Source organism: Melospiza georgiana, chromosome Z (assembly GCF_028018845.1).
Source record: "Melospiza georgiana isolate bMelGeo1 chromosome Z, bMelGeo1.pri, whole genome shotgun sequence".
Classification (NCBI taxonomy): Eukaryota; Metazoa; Chordata; class Aves; order Passeriformes; family Passerellidae; genus Melospiza; species Melospiza georgiana.
Genome location: NC_080465.1, coordinates 71226019 through 71246353, shown reverse-complemented (window position 1 = coordinate 71246353; position 20335 = coordinate 71226019). Strand labels below are relative to the sequence as shown.

Here is a 20335-nt window from a genome sequence, read left to right as displayed (position 1 = left end):
TTCAAAGAAAGCTATTGATGATCCCATTTACTTGAACTTCACAGAAAACTTCACAATTAATTTAAGATTCTAATATGTGGTCTTCATGTTATGTGAAATATGTATTTTCAAGTAGCAATGCTTAAGGTTCAAATAATTTGGACATTAATGTAATCTTTTGTTACAATAATCATTCAGAGAGAAGAAAAGTAATTACAAACACAAAGCTGAAGGTCAGGATGCTTGCCAGGCAACTTCAAGAACTGCAGCATATTATTGTCAAGACATTATTATTATTAGAGTCTGACATATTATAATTAATAAGTTTAAATCTAACCTTACAAAATTTAAGGCATCTCTTTTAGAGCTGGACAAGACAGAAAAAAGAATTTGGCTCAGAGCTCCTTTAGACATTTGTTTTGATATAAAAGGTTGAACTGACAGTTAATTACAATTAAAATACTGTATTGCTTTCAATAGTTTATATGTTATTGTTTGTATGTTCAGTAATTCTGGTAATATAACTAATGGCTGTAAGTGTTTATATTTAATTGTGGCAAGCTCCACATATCATAAAATCATTTAGATTGGGAAAGACAAGTAAGATCATTGAGCTCAACCATTAAACAAGCACTACCAAGCCCACCACTATGTCCCTAAGTGCCATGCCTACATGTCTCTCAAATACCTTTGGGGATGATAACTCCACCACTTCCACAGGCAGCCTGTTCCACTGCTTTATAACCCCTTCCATTATGATAATTTTCCTAATATTCAATCTAAACCTCCACTGGCACAAATGCCCTAAGTTAAAATGATGAATTAGAAAATAATTCAGTTTGGAAATGCATTTAGTCCCACCTTCTGCTCAAAGCAGGCCTTACTTTAAAGATGGGTTAGGTTGCTTAATGCCTTGCCCAGGGAAATTTTGAGTATCTCCAAGAACAGTCACAAGACAATCTATAGAGAAAACTTTCTTATAAAATTTTTACTATAAAATCATGGCTGTTGCATTATACTCTGCTCTGAAAAGAGTTTAACTCAAGCCTCCTCTGTAACCAGGCTTTGGTAGCTGAAGACAGCAACTGGATCCCCTGCCTTAGTCTTGTCTCCTCCAGGCTAAAGGAAAGCACTGTTTGAGTCTTTCCCTTATAAACCACTTGTTCCAGCCCCGTAATCCTCCCAGGGGTCCTTTCCTGAATTCACTTCTCTCTGTCACTGTGTCTTATACTGAGGGAAATGGCACATAACCAAAACTGGGCACAGTGAGATTCTTTTATTCTGTAAGATTGTGCAGGGATCAAACATTAAAAAGCCATAACACAACTAGGAAACATTTTCATCCTGCTGTTACAAGAACAATACTCAAGTAATTCAAAGCACAAACTGGATGTTGAAACACTTAAAGGGAAAGTCCTGGATTGCTCAGACTTTAACAGATACATTGAACTAAGTCACTCTTTGCTATTGCAGCCAACACTTACTTTGAAGAGAAGCCACGCTGACGGCTACTTGAGAAAACTCTGTTTACAATAGGCTCTCGAACACTGAAAAACATCTTTGGTTCCTCTGGACTGTAGAGCAGACAGTCATTGTAATCATTTGTTACTGTAAGCAGAGGAGTCAGCCATTAGTTTTTCCAGAGAAAATTATTTACTCTCAGAAACACACATTCCTCCAGGGAAGAGTGGCTTCTCTATCAAGAGGGACATCAAGTCTTGACAGGTGTTTAATAGTCTTTACATGCAAAAAATTACTTTTAGGGAAAATTCCTTTCAGTTCTGCTGCATGACGAACACTCAATAGCTCTCTCCTGATGATTAAATATTAACCGTTTCAAATTTTAGGAGAACTGAAATTCTCCTGAAGTGGATAATTTAGACAGAAGTCTATGTAAGTGCTTTCATTTCAAGTAAGACATTGTTTGCCAACTGTGCCTAATTAATGTCTGTAAGAAAGACTACTACTGCAAGAGTGCTAAAACACTGAAAAATGAGTAGTTCAGAATACAAACAAAATGAACTGGTCAAAGATACTTTTTAAAAAATCTAGCCTTTTTCACTAACCTTTCTGTACCAGTTCCGTGTTCAATGGCATATTCAGACTTCCATGCTTTTTCGCTGTTGAGCCGAGAGAAAGAGCCCCAGTTAGACAGATGTATCTATACAGACCTTGACTAGTAATGCCACATTGCTCACTCACCCATCTTAAGGATCTCTTCAACAGCTTGATGTGCAACCTTGTTAATATTATAGGACCTAGACAGAGAAGAAGTCTTGTTTGCTAAGCAGTACAACTAAGGAAAAAACTGAGAAAAAATGAAAAACCTTTCACACTGATGAAAAACTAAAATCAACATTCGGGGAGGAAAAAGAATGCTGTTAAGTATGAGCTGATAACAGTTAATTTTAAAAAAATAGGTCTTAAATCAACTCTTGCTTTGGCATCTACCTGTGGCCTTGTAAACCTTAAAAATCCATTAAGTGAAGTCTTCAGAAAAGAAGAGCATGGGAAGTAGTCTGCTTGTCAATAATCCCCCAATAACTGCTGCATTAAGTCTGCATTAAAAAACGGAAGCTCTAGAGATCGTGTTCTTGCTAATTGATTTATTCTCTTAGTTCTCATTTATGAACCCAACACTTCTCCACAAATATTTTACCTCTTTATTTATACCCTAAGATGTGGTCTTGAATCTCACAAGAACTGGTGTACATAGAAAATAAACAGTCAGATCAGACACTTCTGCATTTGACCCATTTGGATGAATGAGTTAACATAGCCTCAGCTTGAACTGAGGCAAAACTCCTAAAAAAGTCTCCCTCCTCTGCTCAGACTCAAAAGGGAGTAGGTGCTAACCATAGACACTGTGCAGCAGTACCACGAAGATCTCATATGGCCAGGTCTCAACACAGCTTAAAATCCTCAGTCCAGCACTTCTGTCATGGCAGTAAAACACCTCAGACTGCAGTACAGATCCACTCCACCCCTATCTGACCCCAGAGCTGCTGAGGGTGTGCCCAAGGCTCCCTCTCTTACACTTACTGCCTACCTGCAAGCCCGAGCAGATGCTATCAAGATATCCTTTTACACAAGTTTTGGCAGCTACAGAAAACACCTAGACATTTAAATGTCTCTCAGTCCCAGGAAGTCTGAAATTGCAGGAAAGCCCTTAAACAACAGGCTAAGGGGGGTCACTCCACTGAGGCCTGGCCTCACTTCAGAGAAGTCCAGCAGCACATACAGATTACAGCAATGGAGAGGAGCAATCCTGGAGCTTGGTGCCTGGTTCTGGGTTTGCTCAGCACAGTGTATAGGCAAAATAAATGTGTAAGAACAGCATTGAATTAAGACTGTACTTTCCCAAGGTACTGAACACTAGGAAAGTTTCCCTAGCAGTCTGCCAATTTCATCCTTGGCAGGCTCCAGAACTAAGCTATGCTGCCTGAATACAAAATTCTGAATTACAATGAAGAGTAAAACCTAGTAACCATGGTTACAGCATGAATACTTATTTTTGAATTTCATTAAAAGCTTCTGTTTTAGGTCATCTTAGCCTACCCCATAAATCCAGTGACTATTGTACAACTGTAAATTATGAGCACAAACACATCTCTCACATCTCAAAACTAAATTGATTGGACTTACATGCAGTACTGCAGCATGCTTAAACTGAAGTTTAAATATTTTATCCCCCTGATTAAGCTAGCACAGTTCTGTGTAGATATCTTTTTTTAAGGGGAGTATTTTGGCAAAGAGATTGTCCCCTGTCAAATAAATATGAAAGAAACAGGAGGCTTGTTTCTTTCTCTTTCAAAGGAGAATGGACAGTAGATGAGCCAGAGCACATCTAACACTGCATTTAATACATGTTTTCCCATTCTTCTTAGAGCTTAGATTTTTATAAGTTTACTGGGCTACATCATCTAAGCATTTTAATTTTGGACAACAAGAATAGTTCATCGATCACCTCAGTATGCTCTCTGCAAGTCACAGCAAAAATCTCTTTCCCTCACCACTCCCAACCACTCATCCTCACATGTGGCATGCCACATTTTTCACTGAAATTACATCTAAGGCAAGCTTCTGTCTCAGTGCCACAGCTCCTCACCCTTTCTAGGCTTCCCTCCGTACCCACAAGTAATGAGTGCCCTGCTCATCTCATCCATGTGGAACAGCTCTGAGCCATACTGACAGTGACAATATCAGACTGACTTACCCACAGCCCAACAGAGTCTCAGTAAGGAGAAAATGCATAGGCAAAATAGGTTCATCTGGCTTATCTGAAATGGTATTTTCTGTCAAAGCAGCAACATGTACTCACCATGCTTTTGATCCTGTTCCAGTACACACATTAAGCCCTGAACTCTTCTGTTTCTCCCAAGGACCATCATCAACTGATATTTCATAATAGGAGGCCCTATGAAGCGAGAATTTAAAACTGGGTTTGCAGGACTTAAAGTTCTCCCTGAATAAGACAGAACACACAGCCTTATCAGGCACATTACAATTTAGAGGGGCTACTTTCAAATCTGGATCACAATTTCACAGACTTTGTACAGTGTTTCCCATTTGACAGCAACTTCTGATTCACTATATTACAGCAGTTTTTATAATGGGCTAAAACGATTTCTAGCATGAACTTTCAGGCACTTTTTCTGCAGTCACTTTTCCGTTAATTTATGCACAAAACCACCTCTGTGGTTCATCTGCAGGGTTGCTGGACTTACAAATAAAACTGTAAATAATTACCTTCCTTGTGTACCTGTTGCACAAAACCTGTGTTTATGCTGTAATTGGGTCTCATTAATTATCACTAAACATTTCAACATCAGTAAGCAATAGCATGATTGAACCTGAATTCCTAATCACTTCAGTAATTGAAAATCCAGTGATTCTTCACTAATAAGTTTACACAACCAGGCTTACACTTCTCTCCAGGGCAAATTATTCCTAAAACTCAAAAGTACTATGTCTTGATGTACAATCATCTTCTTCATGTTATGGTTCATCTGTCAGGGGGTTCCTAGTGTTAGGCTGAGAGAGCAAAGTTTCTCTCTACAAGCTTCAGAATATCCAAGAGTGTATTTATGAACTTAACTTGTTGATATTCACAGCTGTCTTCAAAACGTGATACAGGTTTCAGATTAATAGATATCCTCTCAGAAATACCACATTTGCTGTTTCATGGATGACTGAGTTTCACCTTTCTTAGTAAACAGATCTTACTGGGCTATTATTTCAGTCTAGAAACACAGCTCTTGGCTGCTTGGTGCCAAACAATTTATACTCTCAGTAACTAAGGGCATGTTTTGTAATCACTCTTGAAAAGATAGGGAGATTAGAGAACTGAAAGTAAATTAAGAATACAGGTGCACCGCTTGATTCAGTTAAATGTAATTTTTACAAGCTGGGTATGACAGGTTTTCTTGGGGGTTTTTTCTTCAATTTACTTGTTTTCATCACTAACATGCAAAATAAGACCCAACAAGAAGCTCCTAAAGTTATTCTTTCTAAATAAATAGCAGACCTCTGTATTTGAAACTAATAGAAGATTCGTCTTTACAACATTTAGGTCTTCAAGTGTAAGGTCCCAGTAACACACTTATTTCTAGAGGTTTGTTTCTAGAGGTATTGTTTTCCTCAGCGGTTCTCAAATACCAAGAGAACAACGTACTTGTGACACTTATAGCACTGGAAAACAGCTTTGTGTTCCTGTATCACTGCACATTAAAGAAACTTAGAATCTTGATAAAATTAGATTTGATTTAGTAGAAAGCAGGATTTTAATCTCTTTGAGATTAATTCCTTCTGCCAGTCTGAGGCTGAAGCCCACACAAAAAAATAAAGCTCACAGAACACTTATACTGTTTGCAGCAATCAGTGTCCCAAGCACTGTACAAACACAAGCTGGTAAACTCTAAAGTGGCTTTCCTGTTGTTGTATTTTTTTGGTTTTTTTTTTAAAGATAAACAGTAAATCTCCTTTTACTGCAGCCCTGGTCATATTCCCAGGGTCTTTCTTACTGTTTGGCTGCCAAAAATGCATTGATCTTCAGGACAGAAAGGACAGTCAAATGTATCCCGGACAAGGCAGTACCATGATTTGATACAAACACAGTTCTTAAACAAAGGAAATAACTGTATTCCATAAATAACAAGGTTATTTTTGCCAAAAGCAGGCTGGTACCTTTGCATCTAATGACAGAAAGGCAGAAAAAGGAGTCATGATAAAACCTATCTCTGCTTGGTCATGCTAAAAGCTTATGAAAAGATATTTAAGATGTGGAGGAGATGAGGCAGTTCAAGGACTGATATTTAAGTCATCAATAAAAGGGAAAGAAAAAAGTCAGGAAAAATGAAAGAATAACCAGAGAGGAAGCAGAAAACCAGAAATCAACATTGAAAATACACTTTATAATCAGCAATAATACAATCAGTGTTAAATATTTACAGAATAGAAGTGAAATTTGACAATAAAATCTCATCACTGATTGTCCATTGCAATGTGATAAAAAGAAATTAAGTCAATTGTGCCTTGCTGTAACAACAAACAATTATACACACCTGGATGAAAGAGATTCCCCAATGAAGACTTCATTGAGTGCTCTCACTGGTAAAAGATGTGGGCCAGAAATATCAGATCCTGCAGATATTAAATATAAGAGTTTTGAATCATGGATATAAAACACAAGTTTTCAAAAACCATTCACAATTCACTGGAAGATAAATTCTGCTGCCTGGGTTTGTTTTCTAGACCTAATGCTCCATTTTTTTCAAGGACTCATTTTTTCACTGATTCGCTCTGTGGCCAGTCACTGTCCTTTACTGGAGACAATAAATATTTAAACCAAGGTCGGCAATGACACTGAAGTTTGGACACTTTTCCTTGAAAAGTCACAGGCAACTAGGGAGAATGAAGTTTTCTGTCAGTCACACTTCCAGCCAAGTTAAATTACTGGCAATGACTTAACAGACATTTCTGATGAAGTTCAGAGAATTATACTTCATACCACAAGGTAATTAAAGGGGATTAACAAGTTGTTCATGTTGACAAGGACTTAGTGAGCAAATGAAGTACTGGACACAGGTTAGGCACTGAACCATGCATCTTTCAACCCACCATAAAGAAAAGAGCTGAAGGTATTTAAGAATTATCTACAGACAGACTCTCACATCTAATATCTTATTTGCTGGTCCAAGACCAGCTTTTACAACTCTCAATTAACCTAACTTAAAAGTTAGTTATGGGACCTAGACAGAGGTCCTATATGAGGTATGTGTACACAAACATACACATGTGCTCAAGTAGTTACAGTAACTCTAAGAGACAGCATTTTAAAAAAGATCAGGTATTTTGACAGCAGGTATTTCAAATACTAAAACTTTCCCAAGTCTTTATTTTCTATTCCAAGTTACCATAGCAAAATGATTATATTCTTGTCAGATGTTAACCTACCTTGATCCTGGAATCTTTCATTTATGTGAGCCCTGCTGTGTTGCTCTTGGCTTAGCTGCTGTTCATGTAAATCCACTGGGGCTGGGTTAATCCCAGTTCCTTCAAGATACAGTCGGATTCTTTGCCGCCACTGCCACCTACGAGAGGAAAAAGATGTCAGTAAGAAATATTCATTACAAAATTAGACAGGATCTGAGAGTCTCCTCTCTCAAAGCAGAACAGCTTACAAGAAGGAGCTAAATATATTCAAAGTCATATTTCAAATTTTACAGGTTCTACTATAACTTCTAAATTTAAAAATTAAATAATATACAATTGTAAATTCATTACATTTACCAATTTGGTACCTAATGTTTTTTGCATGTGTAAAATAAGAGGCCACTGGCCAAAAGTAGCCTGCAAAAACTGTATGTAACAAACTCTCCTCTTGGGTTATGTGATTCTAATATGTGAATGAATGCTGATACAATATTTTTAAGAAAAAAGAGCTCTCATGCTGTAATGTACATGCTGTATTTTTGACATCTTTTGTTTGTATTTGACATGTCCAGAAAAGCAGCTCTATGCATCCCTTTATGTATAAGGCCCCAAGTATCCTCTCATTTTAACAATCCCTCCTACCCTAGGAATTCAGGGTGCTTAAAAGAAATTCATTTGAAGCAAGAGAAGGATATAAAAGCCATGTTAGAACATTTTGATTTTTTATTCTTCCCTAGAGAAATAAATTCCTTTTCCTCTTACAACCTAAGATATTTCATAAAACAAAATAGCAATAGTTTTGACTAAGAAAGCAAATCACAAGAGAGTTTTATCAGCAAATCTTCTCCCTGTTCATACTGTCGATAACCAGGCGACATTACCCACTTTTTCCTAAAATTACATGAGACTTATGCTTTATATGACTACGTTGCTAGTTTTTCCTCTAATCATCTTTATAGATTTACATTTACACATCCTATCTGTCCTTAAACTAAGTATTTTAGGTAGTCACGCAGAAAGCATGCAGGGAGTATCACTACAGCAGCCTCCTTACAATGGTCCTGGCCAGAACATATCACATCCCCCACAAAATCAGAAAATGGGACTGTACCCTATTAATACCCCTATTCTGAGAACCTGCTCCAGCACTGACCCCCAAGATAAAAAATGTGGGTAATCTGATATAGTTTGTCCTTTACAAATCAATAACGCTGGTTTTCTCAAGGATTATAAGGTCAATTTTCACACAGATTGTTGCACTGACTGATACATCATGGATAAGGGTAAAAAGCCTATTGCCCTTTTCTGTTTCTGGCAACTCACCATCCACCAAAACTCCAAAATACCAGAAGCCCTTCCAGACAAGAATTCAGTTACCCACCTATTCCAAAGTTTGCTTAGGGCCAAACAAGAACTCTCAAATGAAACACTTGCTCACATCCTTGCTTAAGAATATATTATTTATTAATTTATAATTAATTAATTAATTAATTATATTTTTATTTTATTTCTTTAATTTATTATTTATTTAGTTATTTATTATCTTCTATTATTTCAGAAAAATAATTAGACAACTGCTTTCTGTTTTGTTCTGGTGAGGTTTCAGCTCCATAATAAGCAATAACAGGAATTTCAGCAAAATATAGCTTTGTTTCCAACAAAACATCAAAATTGCCAAATGTCAGGAGAGGTTATCTGAATAAGCACTATGAGTTTTATTTAAGCAAATTAGAATGATGGAGACTAAAAAGCTTCTGTTTTCTAAACCTTAGAATATGTGAGTAGAAAGTATCTGTTCCTTTAGCAATACATATTGAAATTCTTCAGTTATTTATCCTGGCAATTCTATTAATTTAATTTCAGAACTATTCTATGGCACAAAAACAGTCACACTTCAAGTTACAAATTTAATATGCTTGAAGTATAAACAAAAATGAATTGCTATATACTTTCACATGAGTGACTGATTTCTGTTTGATAGTCTGTCATCACAAAAATATTCTGTAAAGTATTTATATTACAGAACAGTGTCTCTTCTTAAGTAGTTATTAAAAACTCTTTTCTAGTCTGTCCTTTAAAATTCAGCTTGTTTCTTTTTAAATCAATTGAGATTATTCTGTTTTAAGAATATCTAGTACTGGAAACATCAAGCTATATTCAGCATGAAGAAACGTTTGCCTTACTTGTCAGCAAAATTTAAGCCACCTTATCTCAATCACCAAATCCCTAGATGCAACACACTGACCATTTCCTAACTGTATGTGTTTCACTAGCTTCAATTCTTATGGCCATCACTGTACTGTATGTTTTTGAGTCCTTGTTGTAGAGTGACTTTATGATGCTTGAATCCCCAACTGTCTGTTCAGTTTATGCTGGATATAAATTCTGCACCTCTAAGACAGGTTCCAAGAGCGAGAGGGAGGAGAAGTAGTGCAGAGTTTGTTATCAGACACTGCACTCACTCTCCTGCATTCCTGCTCACAGACTGCGTTGTCTGCAGCACGGACAGACAGGGGGACAGAGCTCTCCTTTGCCTTTAGTCAGTTTTTAGCTGGCTTAGGCAGAGAAGTTCCCTGGATTGTGGTTTCTCCTTTTTTTGGAACTGATCAGCCCTGCTCAGGCCTGAACACCCAGAATGGCACCAGGAGCTCACACCGAGGCTGGGACGCTGCGTTCCAGCGCCACAGGGATGGATGAGAGACTGAGCGAGCTGAGCTACAGCCCATGACAAGCCCTCTCTCTGAGTCTGCCATCTCTGCAGAACAGGGAGAGGTCCCATTGTTTAATGCTGTTCATTTTTTTCATGTTTGTGAGTACTTTCTTGTTAAATAAATAGTTTTGTCCATTTTTCTTGAAAGATATTTTATTTCCAAACTGGCTGGGGGAGGGGCAGTTTGAGTTTGCTCTCTAGACTACTTCAACAGTTTCGTCTAAAATTTGCTCTAAACCAGGACAGTCCTAAAATACATAAATCAATATACCCCTTACAAGGATGCAGCTCCTCATTTATGAATTTGCTAAGTCGGAAGTGAAAATCACTTATTGCATGTCATCCCAGACAACTTTTTTCTGGAACTGGCAGTTTTAGTCTCACTCTTGACCAAAAACCTCATTTTTCAACATTATAAACATCTACACAGAATTCACTATTTGAGCCATTAAGAGTTTACTAAGCTTCAGCTGCTTCTTAGGAATTGCATATGGCTAGGTGTTTCCCAATCTCTCCATGTTTTTCAAAACCAAAGATCAGTGAATCCTACCTGAACTCACCACGATAAAGCTTCTGTAGTGCTTCAGGAAATGAGTATGTGTATCTCACAGGCAAGCACAGGTGGCCTTCTGATCTGGTAGCAAAAAATGACAATGAAAATTATAGTATTACTGTTCAGATTTGGTACCTTTGGAAAACAAAACAAAAATCTCCCTATGTGGTACATCTAGCAAAGCTACACTTCTTAGACCTTTAGGAATCTCTACTGTTCTTGCACAGTACCACATCAGCAACAATACACTGCTCTCAGCTCCTGGAGTCTGTGTGTCAGAGACAAGCTAATTCTCCCACATTTCCCCTAAAAACTGTCCAGCTAATAATCCTGCAGGAGTATGTAAGCACTAATGTAGTTCCTGTCACCATACTAAGCAATTTAAGCTTAATAAACCTGGCAGGTGAGGAAAAAAATCTTTCTCCACTTACACCCAAGTTAGCAACATGAACAGCTAAGCAACATACCTAAGAACAAAAGAATCTCTTGTCAAAACTAGAAGACTAAACAGTGCTCCCTTCCATTAGTAGTATGTGACAATTTGAAGGCACTTGCTATTTGAACCCTACTAGTCAGGCTTGATAATGCAGAATAGCTACTCAGAGCATTTGAAAAGTTTTGGAAGAGAAGGTATTAAAGAAATTAAACATTTTGACCACCACTTTATGTACTAGGAATAAATTAACTGTCAGTATCAAAAAAAGCAGAAACATCACAAGCAGAAATCTAAATCCGGACTTCTCAGCAGGCAGAGCCTTGTGAATTCTGAGTTTCATTTGCCATCCATTTGAAGGTTATACCAACTATGCAATACTAACACACTGCACCTACTGAGCTGTAAGACTGATGTGGGCAGGTGGGTGCAGCTTGTGCAGAGTTTATAATAGGACAGCTAAGTGCCAACAATTGGTTCAGGAATCTTCTGAGGTATGTTATGGTTCACATCAAGAAACAACAGCAAATTTCTTCATCTGAGCCTCTACTGAATCCACCTTCTTCACAAAAAAATTAAGGTTTTGTGTGTTCAGACACCACAGTTAACTGCTTTTACCAAGTCCTTCTTCCTAAGTTCTACACTGCCAATCCAGCCTCAAACTTATGGTCAGTAATACAAATTAACTAGCTGCAAGTGCTGTTACATTGGTGTGTGAGAACATCTGTGGCACACAGGCATGCTTGTCCAATACTACTTAATGTCCTCAGGTGAGACAGGATAACTCCCTGTGCAAACTTCTCTAAAAAAAACTAACTATTCCCTTGGTATCTACAACCCACTAAAACAGACATTTATGCTGCCAAATGCTACAGGTATGCCTCATGTACCACGAAAACAGATGCACAGTGTGCCTAATATTAAATAAAACATTGCTTTCCCAAATTTTTTTTACCTTTCAGGATCAGTATTTATTCCGATGACTGGTTTAAATTTATCAAAGACCTTACTGGCTGCCAACAACATTGTACCATCACCTACAAAGAAAACAGATCAAAAGTTAGCTTCACTTCACATTCTAGTACCCCAAAGAGAATGTATTCCAGCATTAGCATTATGTGCGTTTATATCAACAACACATCAGGCAAGCTGGACAAAAATACAACAGGACAAAACTACTGACATCTTATCAAATAAGAGTAGTGACAACTGAATTTGAGATAGCAAACATGACTGGAAAAAGAACAATTTATCTGACAGCTATACATGCCCAGGCAACTGAATGTGGCAGAAGCAAGCTTTAAAAGAGATTTATGGGAATTTCTGTACATTTATCAGCACATAAGAGAAATTCTCTAGCAAAAGTAAATTTAGAAAGTATTGCTAAACAAAGCCACAGGAGACAGGAAACAAAACCAAATGTTACTGTAAGTCACATAAAAACAATGACTTTAGCTTCACCCCAGTTGTCCTCCTAAAAGGCAATTTAAAGGTCTTATTTGGCCCCAGACAGGCACACTTGGAAAAGATGTCTTGGGTAAGTAGAAATCTCAGAATTAGAAATCTTTAAATTTACTGTTTTTTGCAGATATTGGTATTTTTTCCTGTCTGTTAAACAGAAAGAACACTATAACCTCATTCAGTCTTTGCAAGAAGATGTAAGCTCTGAACAGCACAAAGACATAAAGCTCTGAAAACCTCAGATGATGTATTATTACTTCCCAGCTGCTTGCCTCAACCATGAAAATTTTTCCCAAAGACAAATTGGCACTTTGGGGAAGTTCTCTGAAATCCACAAGAGTTGATAGGAAGCTTCAGGAATAAACCTTTCTACCCATTCTTCATGGTGATGACTACCTAAGAGCAAACTGGACTAGTGGGAAGAGAGAAAGCTGTGGTCAAGCCTATTTGCCACAGATGAGTGAAGACTACGTCAGCGCCCAGCAACATGAGGCTGTATTTGCAGCATATCCCAAAAAACAACACTGAATGAAGTGCTGCAATCCAATATTAAAGATAAACAATCAGGTTAATTGCTCTGTTGGTTCATCTGGAAAACACTGATCAGTGGCACAAGATGCTCAGAAGCTGCAGACTTTTTACCTGTACCATCCAACTTGATACGCCAGTCACTGGATTAAGTGTGAAAGCAAGAAAGACAGTTTGAGCAAGGGGACCATGAGGTAGTATGTTAGTCTACACCTCACATTCCAAAAAAACAACGAGTAGATTCTAGGGCTACATAAAATTACATGACATCAAGAATTTTATCCTCTTTAGTTGAAAACTATAGTAAATTCAGCAGTTTATATTGTTTCACACATGAAAAACTTTTCAAGTGGCCATGCACTGGGGTTCACTTCCATGGGCTACAACTTTAGGTACTAGAGGTAGACAAGATGGTGACAACCACTGCTTTTTGTCAGATTTTCTGACAATCAGATTTGCAATTTGTTTTCAGAATGTGCATTATTTCCAGTTGCTTCAAACACTGCCAAGTATTTTTGAGAAACATATCTATGAAAACATACTGAAACAAATACTTCCTTTCCATAAAGTCATACCTCCTGCTGATATAACAGCATCTGCCCACCGAACTGTCTCTTCATTATACTCTCGACGCTTAACAAGACGAACTTCTATCCTTTCGTTCCTGTAAAGTTCAGAGAAAGTCTGAATTCCAATATGTAATGTTTCTTGTCACAGCCTTCCAGAAAGTTTTCATGCAGGTAAGGAGTAGTTGCAATCATATTTGGCTTAAAAACACTTGACACACAAATTCTGTACCACTGTGGAGAGCCTGGTTCAAGCATGGCTTAAAGAAAGAGGCCATGAAGGTATACAGCTGATGGGAAAGTAAAAGGCAGCTGTAAAGCAGCAGTTCCCAGGCTTGATTTTGTAAATAACTAGGTTCTCAGACACCTTTTCTATAAACAGCAGGATTCTCAGACAGTCTCCCCATAACAGGCAAAACATTCTGTCCTTGGGCTCTCTGGGAACAGATAGCTGCTCTGGGAACAGATATGAAAGTTTTGAGAACTTTTCATATCACAGTGAGAACGCTGGTCCTGTTTTCAATAAACAAACCACAGGTATTGTAAAACAAAAGGAGGGGTTGGAGTTTTCTCTGTAACCTATCGTGAGCTCGAATTTTGCAATATGCATGAAGTTAATTACCACTGTTATATAAAGTGGCTGATTTGATCAATAAATCAGAGTCGATGCTGATCAACAACAAGATGGGTTGGCTCCCTTCGCTTTCAACATACCACCTTCTTGCTTATTTTTAAGAAAATAATCGAACATGCTAGTCAACTGAACTGAGTCAGTTTACATGATGGCTCTTTCAGGAATGACTGCTTATCTGCACCTCTCTCTTTCTTTTCCTATTTTATTGGCATTGGTAACACGAGGCTTTCTTTTGTTTCACACGATCCATGGATATCTGCACAGTGTCTGAAATCCTCCTGTCAATGGAAGGAGACCAGGACACCAGATGGTTCATCACAGGTCCAATTTATTGAAGAAAGCATCAAATACTTATACAGCAAATAATAAGCTTATGAATATTCTGTAAGCCAAGCAATCTATTGGTTAAACTATACCATCAACTCTTCCTCATTCCTTTGGGCCTACATTCTCTATTTCCCATGTCTCTCTGTCCACTCCTTTTTCATACTCAGCTAGGCCCAAGGACACGCTATCTTGCAGGTGCAGGACTTGGAATTAGCCACGGCCTTGTACTTTTCCAGTCTCTAGTCAGCTAAATTCCCAACATCCTCCCACCTATGCACCCTTACCGTAAGCTGTCCACAACATGCTCCACGTTTTTTGTATGAATGCGATGCCGTTCCAGCAGACCAGCATAGTTAGATCCCTTCAAGGCAAGCTGTAAGACAGAAATGGAATTTGTAGAAGTTAAGTGCAGCGAGTGCTCTCGAGGAAAGCAAATAGAACCTACAAAAAAAGCAGGTTATTTTCTCTCAGCAGAGATAAGTTCTTATAAGCCTTCCATTAATTACATTTCAATGTACACAGCAGTCAGGTTATATTGACTAGTTCATTAAGTGAATCAAATGGCCACAGCATTCAAGAATCACAGATATGCAAACAAGCATACTACATTGACTTCCATGCAACTTCAGACATTTGCTCCTCCTGAATCTGCCAACTGATATAAAGACTACATGAATCCACACAGTTACACTAAGTATATTTCTGCCATGTGTTGAAACACCCAGTTAGCTCAAAGTTGTGCTGTAAAGAAGACAGACAAAAAAAGCAACAGGAATGACAATTAAGGAAACAGCGCCTGAAACACTTCCAGCATTACCCTTCAAATTGTATTTGAGCTAAAATGGAAGACTGCCAAGTGCTGACAAAGGTGACATTTTCTCTGCATCAAAAAAAGCTTAAGGACAATCTACCTAATACATTTGATACTGTTCCCTGGGTTTTACACCGCATTTGTTAAACAAGTTGGTAACAATAACAAGACGAACTCTGTAGGTGCATTCTAGTCTCATCCTTTCTGGAAAATTGAGAATTTGAATACTTAATTAATCTCAACACACTCTTCAGACCACAGAAACATTTTGCAGTTTATATAGATACAGTCATAAGCAGGCATGTGAGATTATTGACTTGTTGCAGATTAGTTTGGCAACAAGTTTTTGTGCGAGTAATTCAGTCACCATATGTTCCTTATCTTATTTAGCAGGGGGGGCCTCATCTGGGGCTGATACTGCCAAACATGTGTGCGCATAGAGATAAAGAAAGTGAAAGAAAGAGGGCGCAAAGGATATTAAGCAAAAGGAGTCTATAAATACATTCACAGTGAAAGTGATTCTGCTTTGAGCAGCAGGCTCCTGATGCTCCTTCTAGCCTGAACTATTCCACAATTATACTGTCACTGCTTCCTTTTCCCTGAACAGTTAAAACTAATTTATCAGCAGAGAAACAGAACTTCTCCTAGAGTTTGTCCAGAGGAATTAATCTGTGCCAGAAGCTCTGAACAGCTACTTCCAGCAATTTATTCAAGTGCCTTTATTCAAAGTTTTATATCATTCCAAGAGAAAGTGGTGCCAGACAGCCTTGTCTAATCCCATTTTCATAGACTTCTCAACTCCATAGAGAAGGGGAGAGGACTGTTAGGATATGACAGTTGAAGTCAACCACACTCCAATACCCAGGAAACGAAATCTTTATTCATCTGACACCCATTCATGTCAAGACATCCAACCATGAGCTAAGCACATAAGATAGACTCAGCACCAAAGTAGTTACAGACAAGGATGTAACTGCTTGCTCTGGAACTGCACTGCTGTTCCACTCAGTATATTTACAATTGGCACTTAACTTGCAGGAAGAAAATCTTTAGGTGGTCTTAGAGCTAGGATCAGGAAAACACTTCCAACAGAGACTCACAGGCTGCCTGGATGTATCAACAGCACTAAAGGAAGACAGCAGCTGCCTGGCAGCTATGCATGATCACACACAGGCACAGGTATGTGGATGATCAGAAAACATCCAGATAAATATTACAGGTTTTTCCAAAGCTTGCTCACATTGGTTTACTGGGATACAGGGTGTTACGTTCCATTAATTGACCCACACACTTAAATCCTTTGTTTCTACTCCTGAGCTACAATGCCTGTGCACCCCAGACACTCTTGGTCCTGCCTGCAGAGTCATGGTGTTGCACTGGGAACTTGAACCCTGTGGGCTCTGGGGAGTGAAAGATTACTCTGGGGAGTGAAAGGGCTATGCTAGTTACAGCACAGACCATTGCCAGCCTGCTGACAGCCTCCCATCATCCACTTGGAGGGGAAAGGAAAAGGCAGAAAGGAAAAAGGGAGGTATTTGTCTCCCATAGACACCTGCTGCCGAGCAGCATAGATGTAATTTGCTAAAAGAATTTTCAATTGCACATTCAAAGCACAAACTCATCTTGCCTTACCACAAGAATAAGAAATCCACAATCAAACAATTTCCAAAAAACACCATTACTAAAATCAGGTTCCTCTAGAAGTATCTGCAGTGAATGAAACAAGCACCTGACAAGCAGACTGCTGTAACAGCACATTTTTTTCAGGCTGTTGTTAGTTCCATACAAAATAGAAACCACAAACTCCATCTTGCAATTTTACGTAGCTCATTTATTGGGCTAATTTGTCAGCATGCTATATTTCAACTTGATGGAAGAGAGCTTTTATCTCTGAACAATAACAATGTAATATTCTCTGTGTGATCATTTGCAGGTTTTTAAGCCATCAACATCAGTGGCAAGCCAACAGCTAGCATTTCCCTGGCATCACCAGGAAGGAGAGGTATGAGCAGCGCCATTGCTATGGAACAGAACATTTGCCATAGTTGAATTAAATTATTTCATCAACAGCTTCAGAAAACAGAAGAGGTTGCTCAGCAAATAAACTACCAGTATTCTGACAACTGGATGAACCATTTCAGCAGCACTGTAGAACAGGCATTGAATGTGTAGATCTCCTCTTTGACATTAGATCTAGAACAAGTAAGCACACATTACTAAGCAAGAAAAATGAAAAATTGGGCCCTTTAGTTTAAATGGCTGTGCTACATTTATGGAGTTATCAAATTGTCCTGATTCGCAAAAGGCTCCAGAGATTACAACAGTTTGTTCATCTCCAGCCTCATTCTCTGTGTTCAGAGATAACTTGCAAGTTCATTCATCTAAGAACTGACAAAAGGGAAGCCCAACTGAGCCTGACCACAGTCAAGTATATCCAACAGGAATGCTAATCGGCAGCTGCTCTCACTCCACTACTCCAAAGAACCAGGGAAGTGCCTACAGTCCTTGTGGTCAGAAGCACAGAATCACAGAGTGGCTGAACTAGAACACACCTCTGGTCCAACCCCAAGCTCAAACAGGGCCATCTGTCCAGATCTGGATGGCTTTAGATCTTCACAGATGGAGCCTCTTCCCCATCTCTGGGCAAACTGTGCCAGTGTCCAGTCACCCTCACAGTGAAAAGGGTGTTCAGACAGATGTACCTGTATTTCATGCCTCTGCTCCTGCCTCATATCCAGCACCAGAGTGCCACTCTAAGACTATGACAAATGCTGCTGCTGGAAAGGGGTTTGAACTCAGGGCAAAGTGTAAGACCTAACTGAGAGCAGCACCTGCTTTTTATTTCAAAAGAGCTGAAGACAAAGATCAGGCAGTCCAGTTGCTGTGTGCATGACCATCTCCTTAAAGAGCCTTGAAGACACTTGGGATGTACAGACAGCACAAGGACAGCCTGGCTCTCAAGCCCAATCATAAAACAGGCCCCCAAACCTATGTCAGGCTTGGCTTTTGTCAACTGACTCCTCAAAAAGGCACAGAGGTATTAGATTCTGCATGAAGACAACTTTCAAACTCTTCTCCCTTTGGAGGAATCTCTGATTTAGAATTTGGCCTGTTAATCTGACCTTAATACTGCACAAAATAAAATGCAAGAATAAGCCTTCCTTCTGTAGTCTAAGCCTGTACCTCTGGCAAGTCCCAACTCATTTGGTTTAAATTGTGGGCCTGCTGTCCTTTAGTAATGTTTGCCCTGCAGGAACAATGCTGCACAGCAAGGACAAGGCTTCTAGACACAAATACAGAAGCCAACACAAGCCAAGTAACATCAGAATACCCATTGTTGTCTACATATGTGGATTATGACTCTTGATTTAGAAAATGGGAAATGAAAAGACTGAGACCTACTGGCATTGCTTATTAAGCATAAGGATAAAAGAGTATGTTCTCTCAATACAGTAACATGGATATTGTCTGGAGTGAATTTGTCAACTTAGCACCTTCTGCATCTCATCCTAGCAGAATCAGAGTGTGATTTGGTTTGGAAGGGACCTCAAAGATGATCTAGACCCAGTCACCCTGTTCTAGAGAAGGACACCTTTCACTAGACCAGGTTCCTTAGAGCTCCATCCAATCAAAACTTGGACACTTTGACAGATGGTGCATTCACAAGTTCTCTGGGCAACCTGTGCCTGAGCCTCACTACCTTCCTAACAACTAAGCTGCTAATCTTCCCTCTTTCAGCTTAAAGCCATTCCCTTCATCCTATCAATACACTCACTGACAAAAGGTCCCTCTTCAGCTTTCCTGTGGCGTCCCTCAGGTACAAGGAGGTGCTCTAAGCTCTCCCCAGACCCTTCTCTTCTTGAGGCTGAACAGCTCAAACTGTCTTGTCTTCGCAGGAGAGGTGCTCCAGCCTCGTGACCATCTTTCTGGTCCTCCTCTGGACTTATCCAGTAAGGTTAAATTGAACTTTTCCAATGTACTTTGGCCTTATGTGTATGCATATATACTCTCATTACTAGGCTTACGCTTAATTTACAGCCCTAACCTTCATGCAGTCTTAAACTGCACCAGGATGGAGTTAATACCAATCCTTTGTTTTACAAGTGTTGGTCATTGAGGAGTTAAACTAAATGACTGACTAGAAAGAAGAAAAAAAAAAAAAAAACAAATCCAAAAAAGCCCCTAAACCCTAACAACAAAAAGCATAGATCTAGAAACAATTACTCTCTCAAATTTCCACAATGAACTTGCCCACACATGCACCCCAGTTGGAAAACAAGAACAGATCACTGCTTTACAATCTACCTGATTTCTACAGAAAGAACCACAAAATAATACAAACAGATTTAGAGATCAACAGCTGAATAGCAAAAATGTGAATTTTAACCTCAAGATAAAAATACAATGAGCACTAACATAACAATCTGTTTCTAAGCAGAGTATGGCACTTTAAGTCCTGTATTTTCAGAAATTGTCCCTTGAGATTTAACCATGTGTCCTAAGTACAGACATAGTTAGTGTTCAGTTTTTACTCTGCTTAAAAGAAACAAGATTTTGACAGACTTATAGAAAAAATATTTTTCTCAATACATTAACGTTAGAACTAGAACAGCTTTGAATAAAGGACATGTTTCAAGCCATACACTTCCCTAAGCATTCCTGACTAAACTTGACTTTCAATCAAAACTTCCTTAATTATCAAAGTAAGACTGTCAATCTACATGCAAGTAATTACCCTGTTCTGGTGCTAACTAGTTAAGACAAAGCTTGATCTGTCATGCTAAAAACAAATGCAATTTTCCTAAAAGGTCAGGCACACACTAAACTTCTGGATTTCTTAGGAGCTCTAATGAAATATTAAGCTTCTCTATTTCAAAAGTAATCCACATACAAGTACAT

The 20335-nt window shown here is 38.6% G+C and overlaps 1 protein-coding gene across 1 annotated transcript in view; it reads right to left on the bottom strand.

Annotated features, from left to right (window-relative positions):
* NADK2 (NAD kinase 2, mitochondrial) overlaps positions 1–20335 on the bottom strand; it is a 32690-nt gene that overhangs the window by 2721 nt on the left and 9634 nt on the right. Inside the window, exons 2-11 of the mRNA XM_058044380.1 lie at positions 14910–14998; positions 13674–13762; positions 12065–12146; positions 10674–10757; positions 7435–7571; positions 6543–6621; positions 4301–4444; positions 2182–2237; positions 2046–2099; positions 1464–1587 (exon numbers count right to left, since the gene is read on the bottom strand). Coding sequence (XP_057900363.1) covers positions 1464–1587; positions 2046–2099; positions 2182–2237; positions 4301–4444; positions 6543–6621; positions 7435–7571; positions 10674–10757; positions 12065–12146; positions 13674–13762; positions 14910–14998 — 938 coding nt within the window. The remainder of the gene's footprint in view (positions 1–1463; positions 1588–2045; positions 2100–2181; positions 2238–4300; positions 4445–6542; positions 6622–7434; positions 7572–10673; positions 10758–12064; positions 12147–13673; positions 13763–14909; positions 14999–20335) is intronic.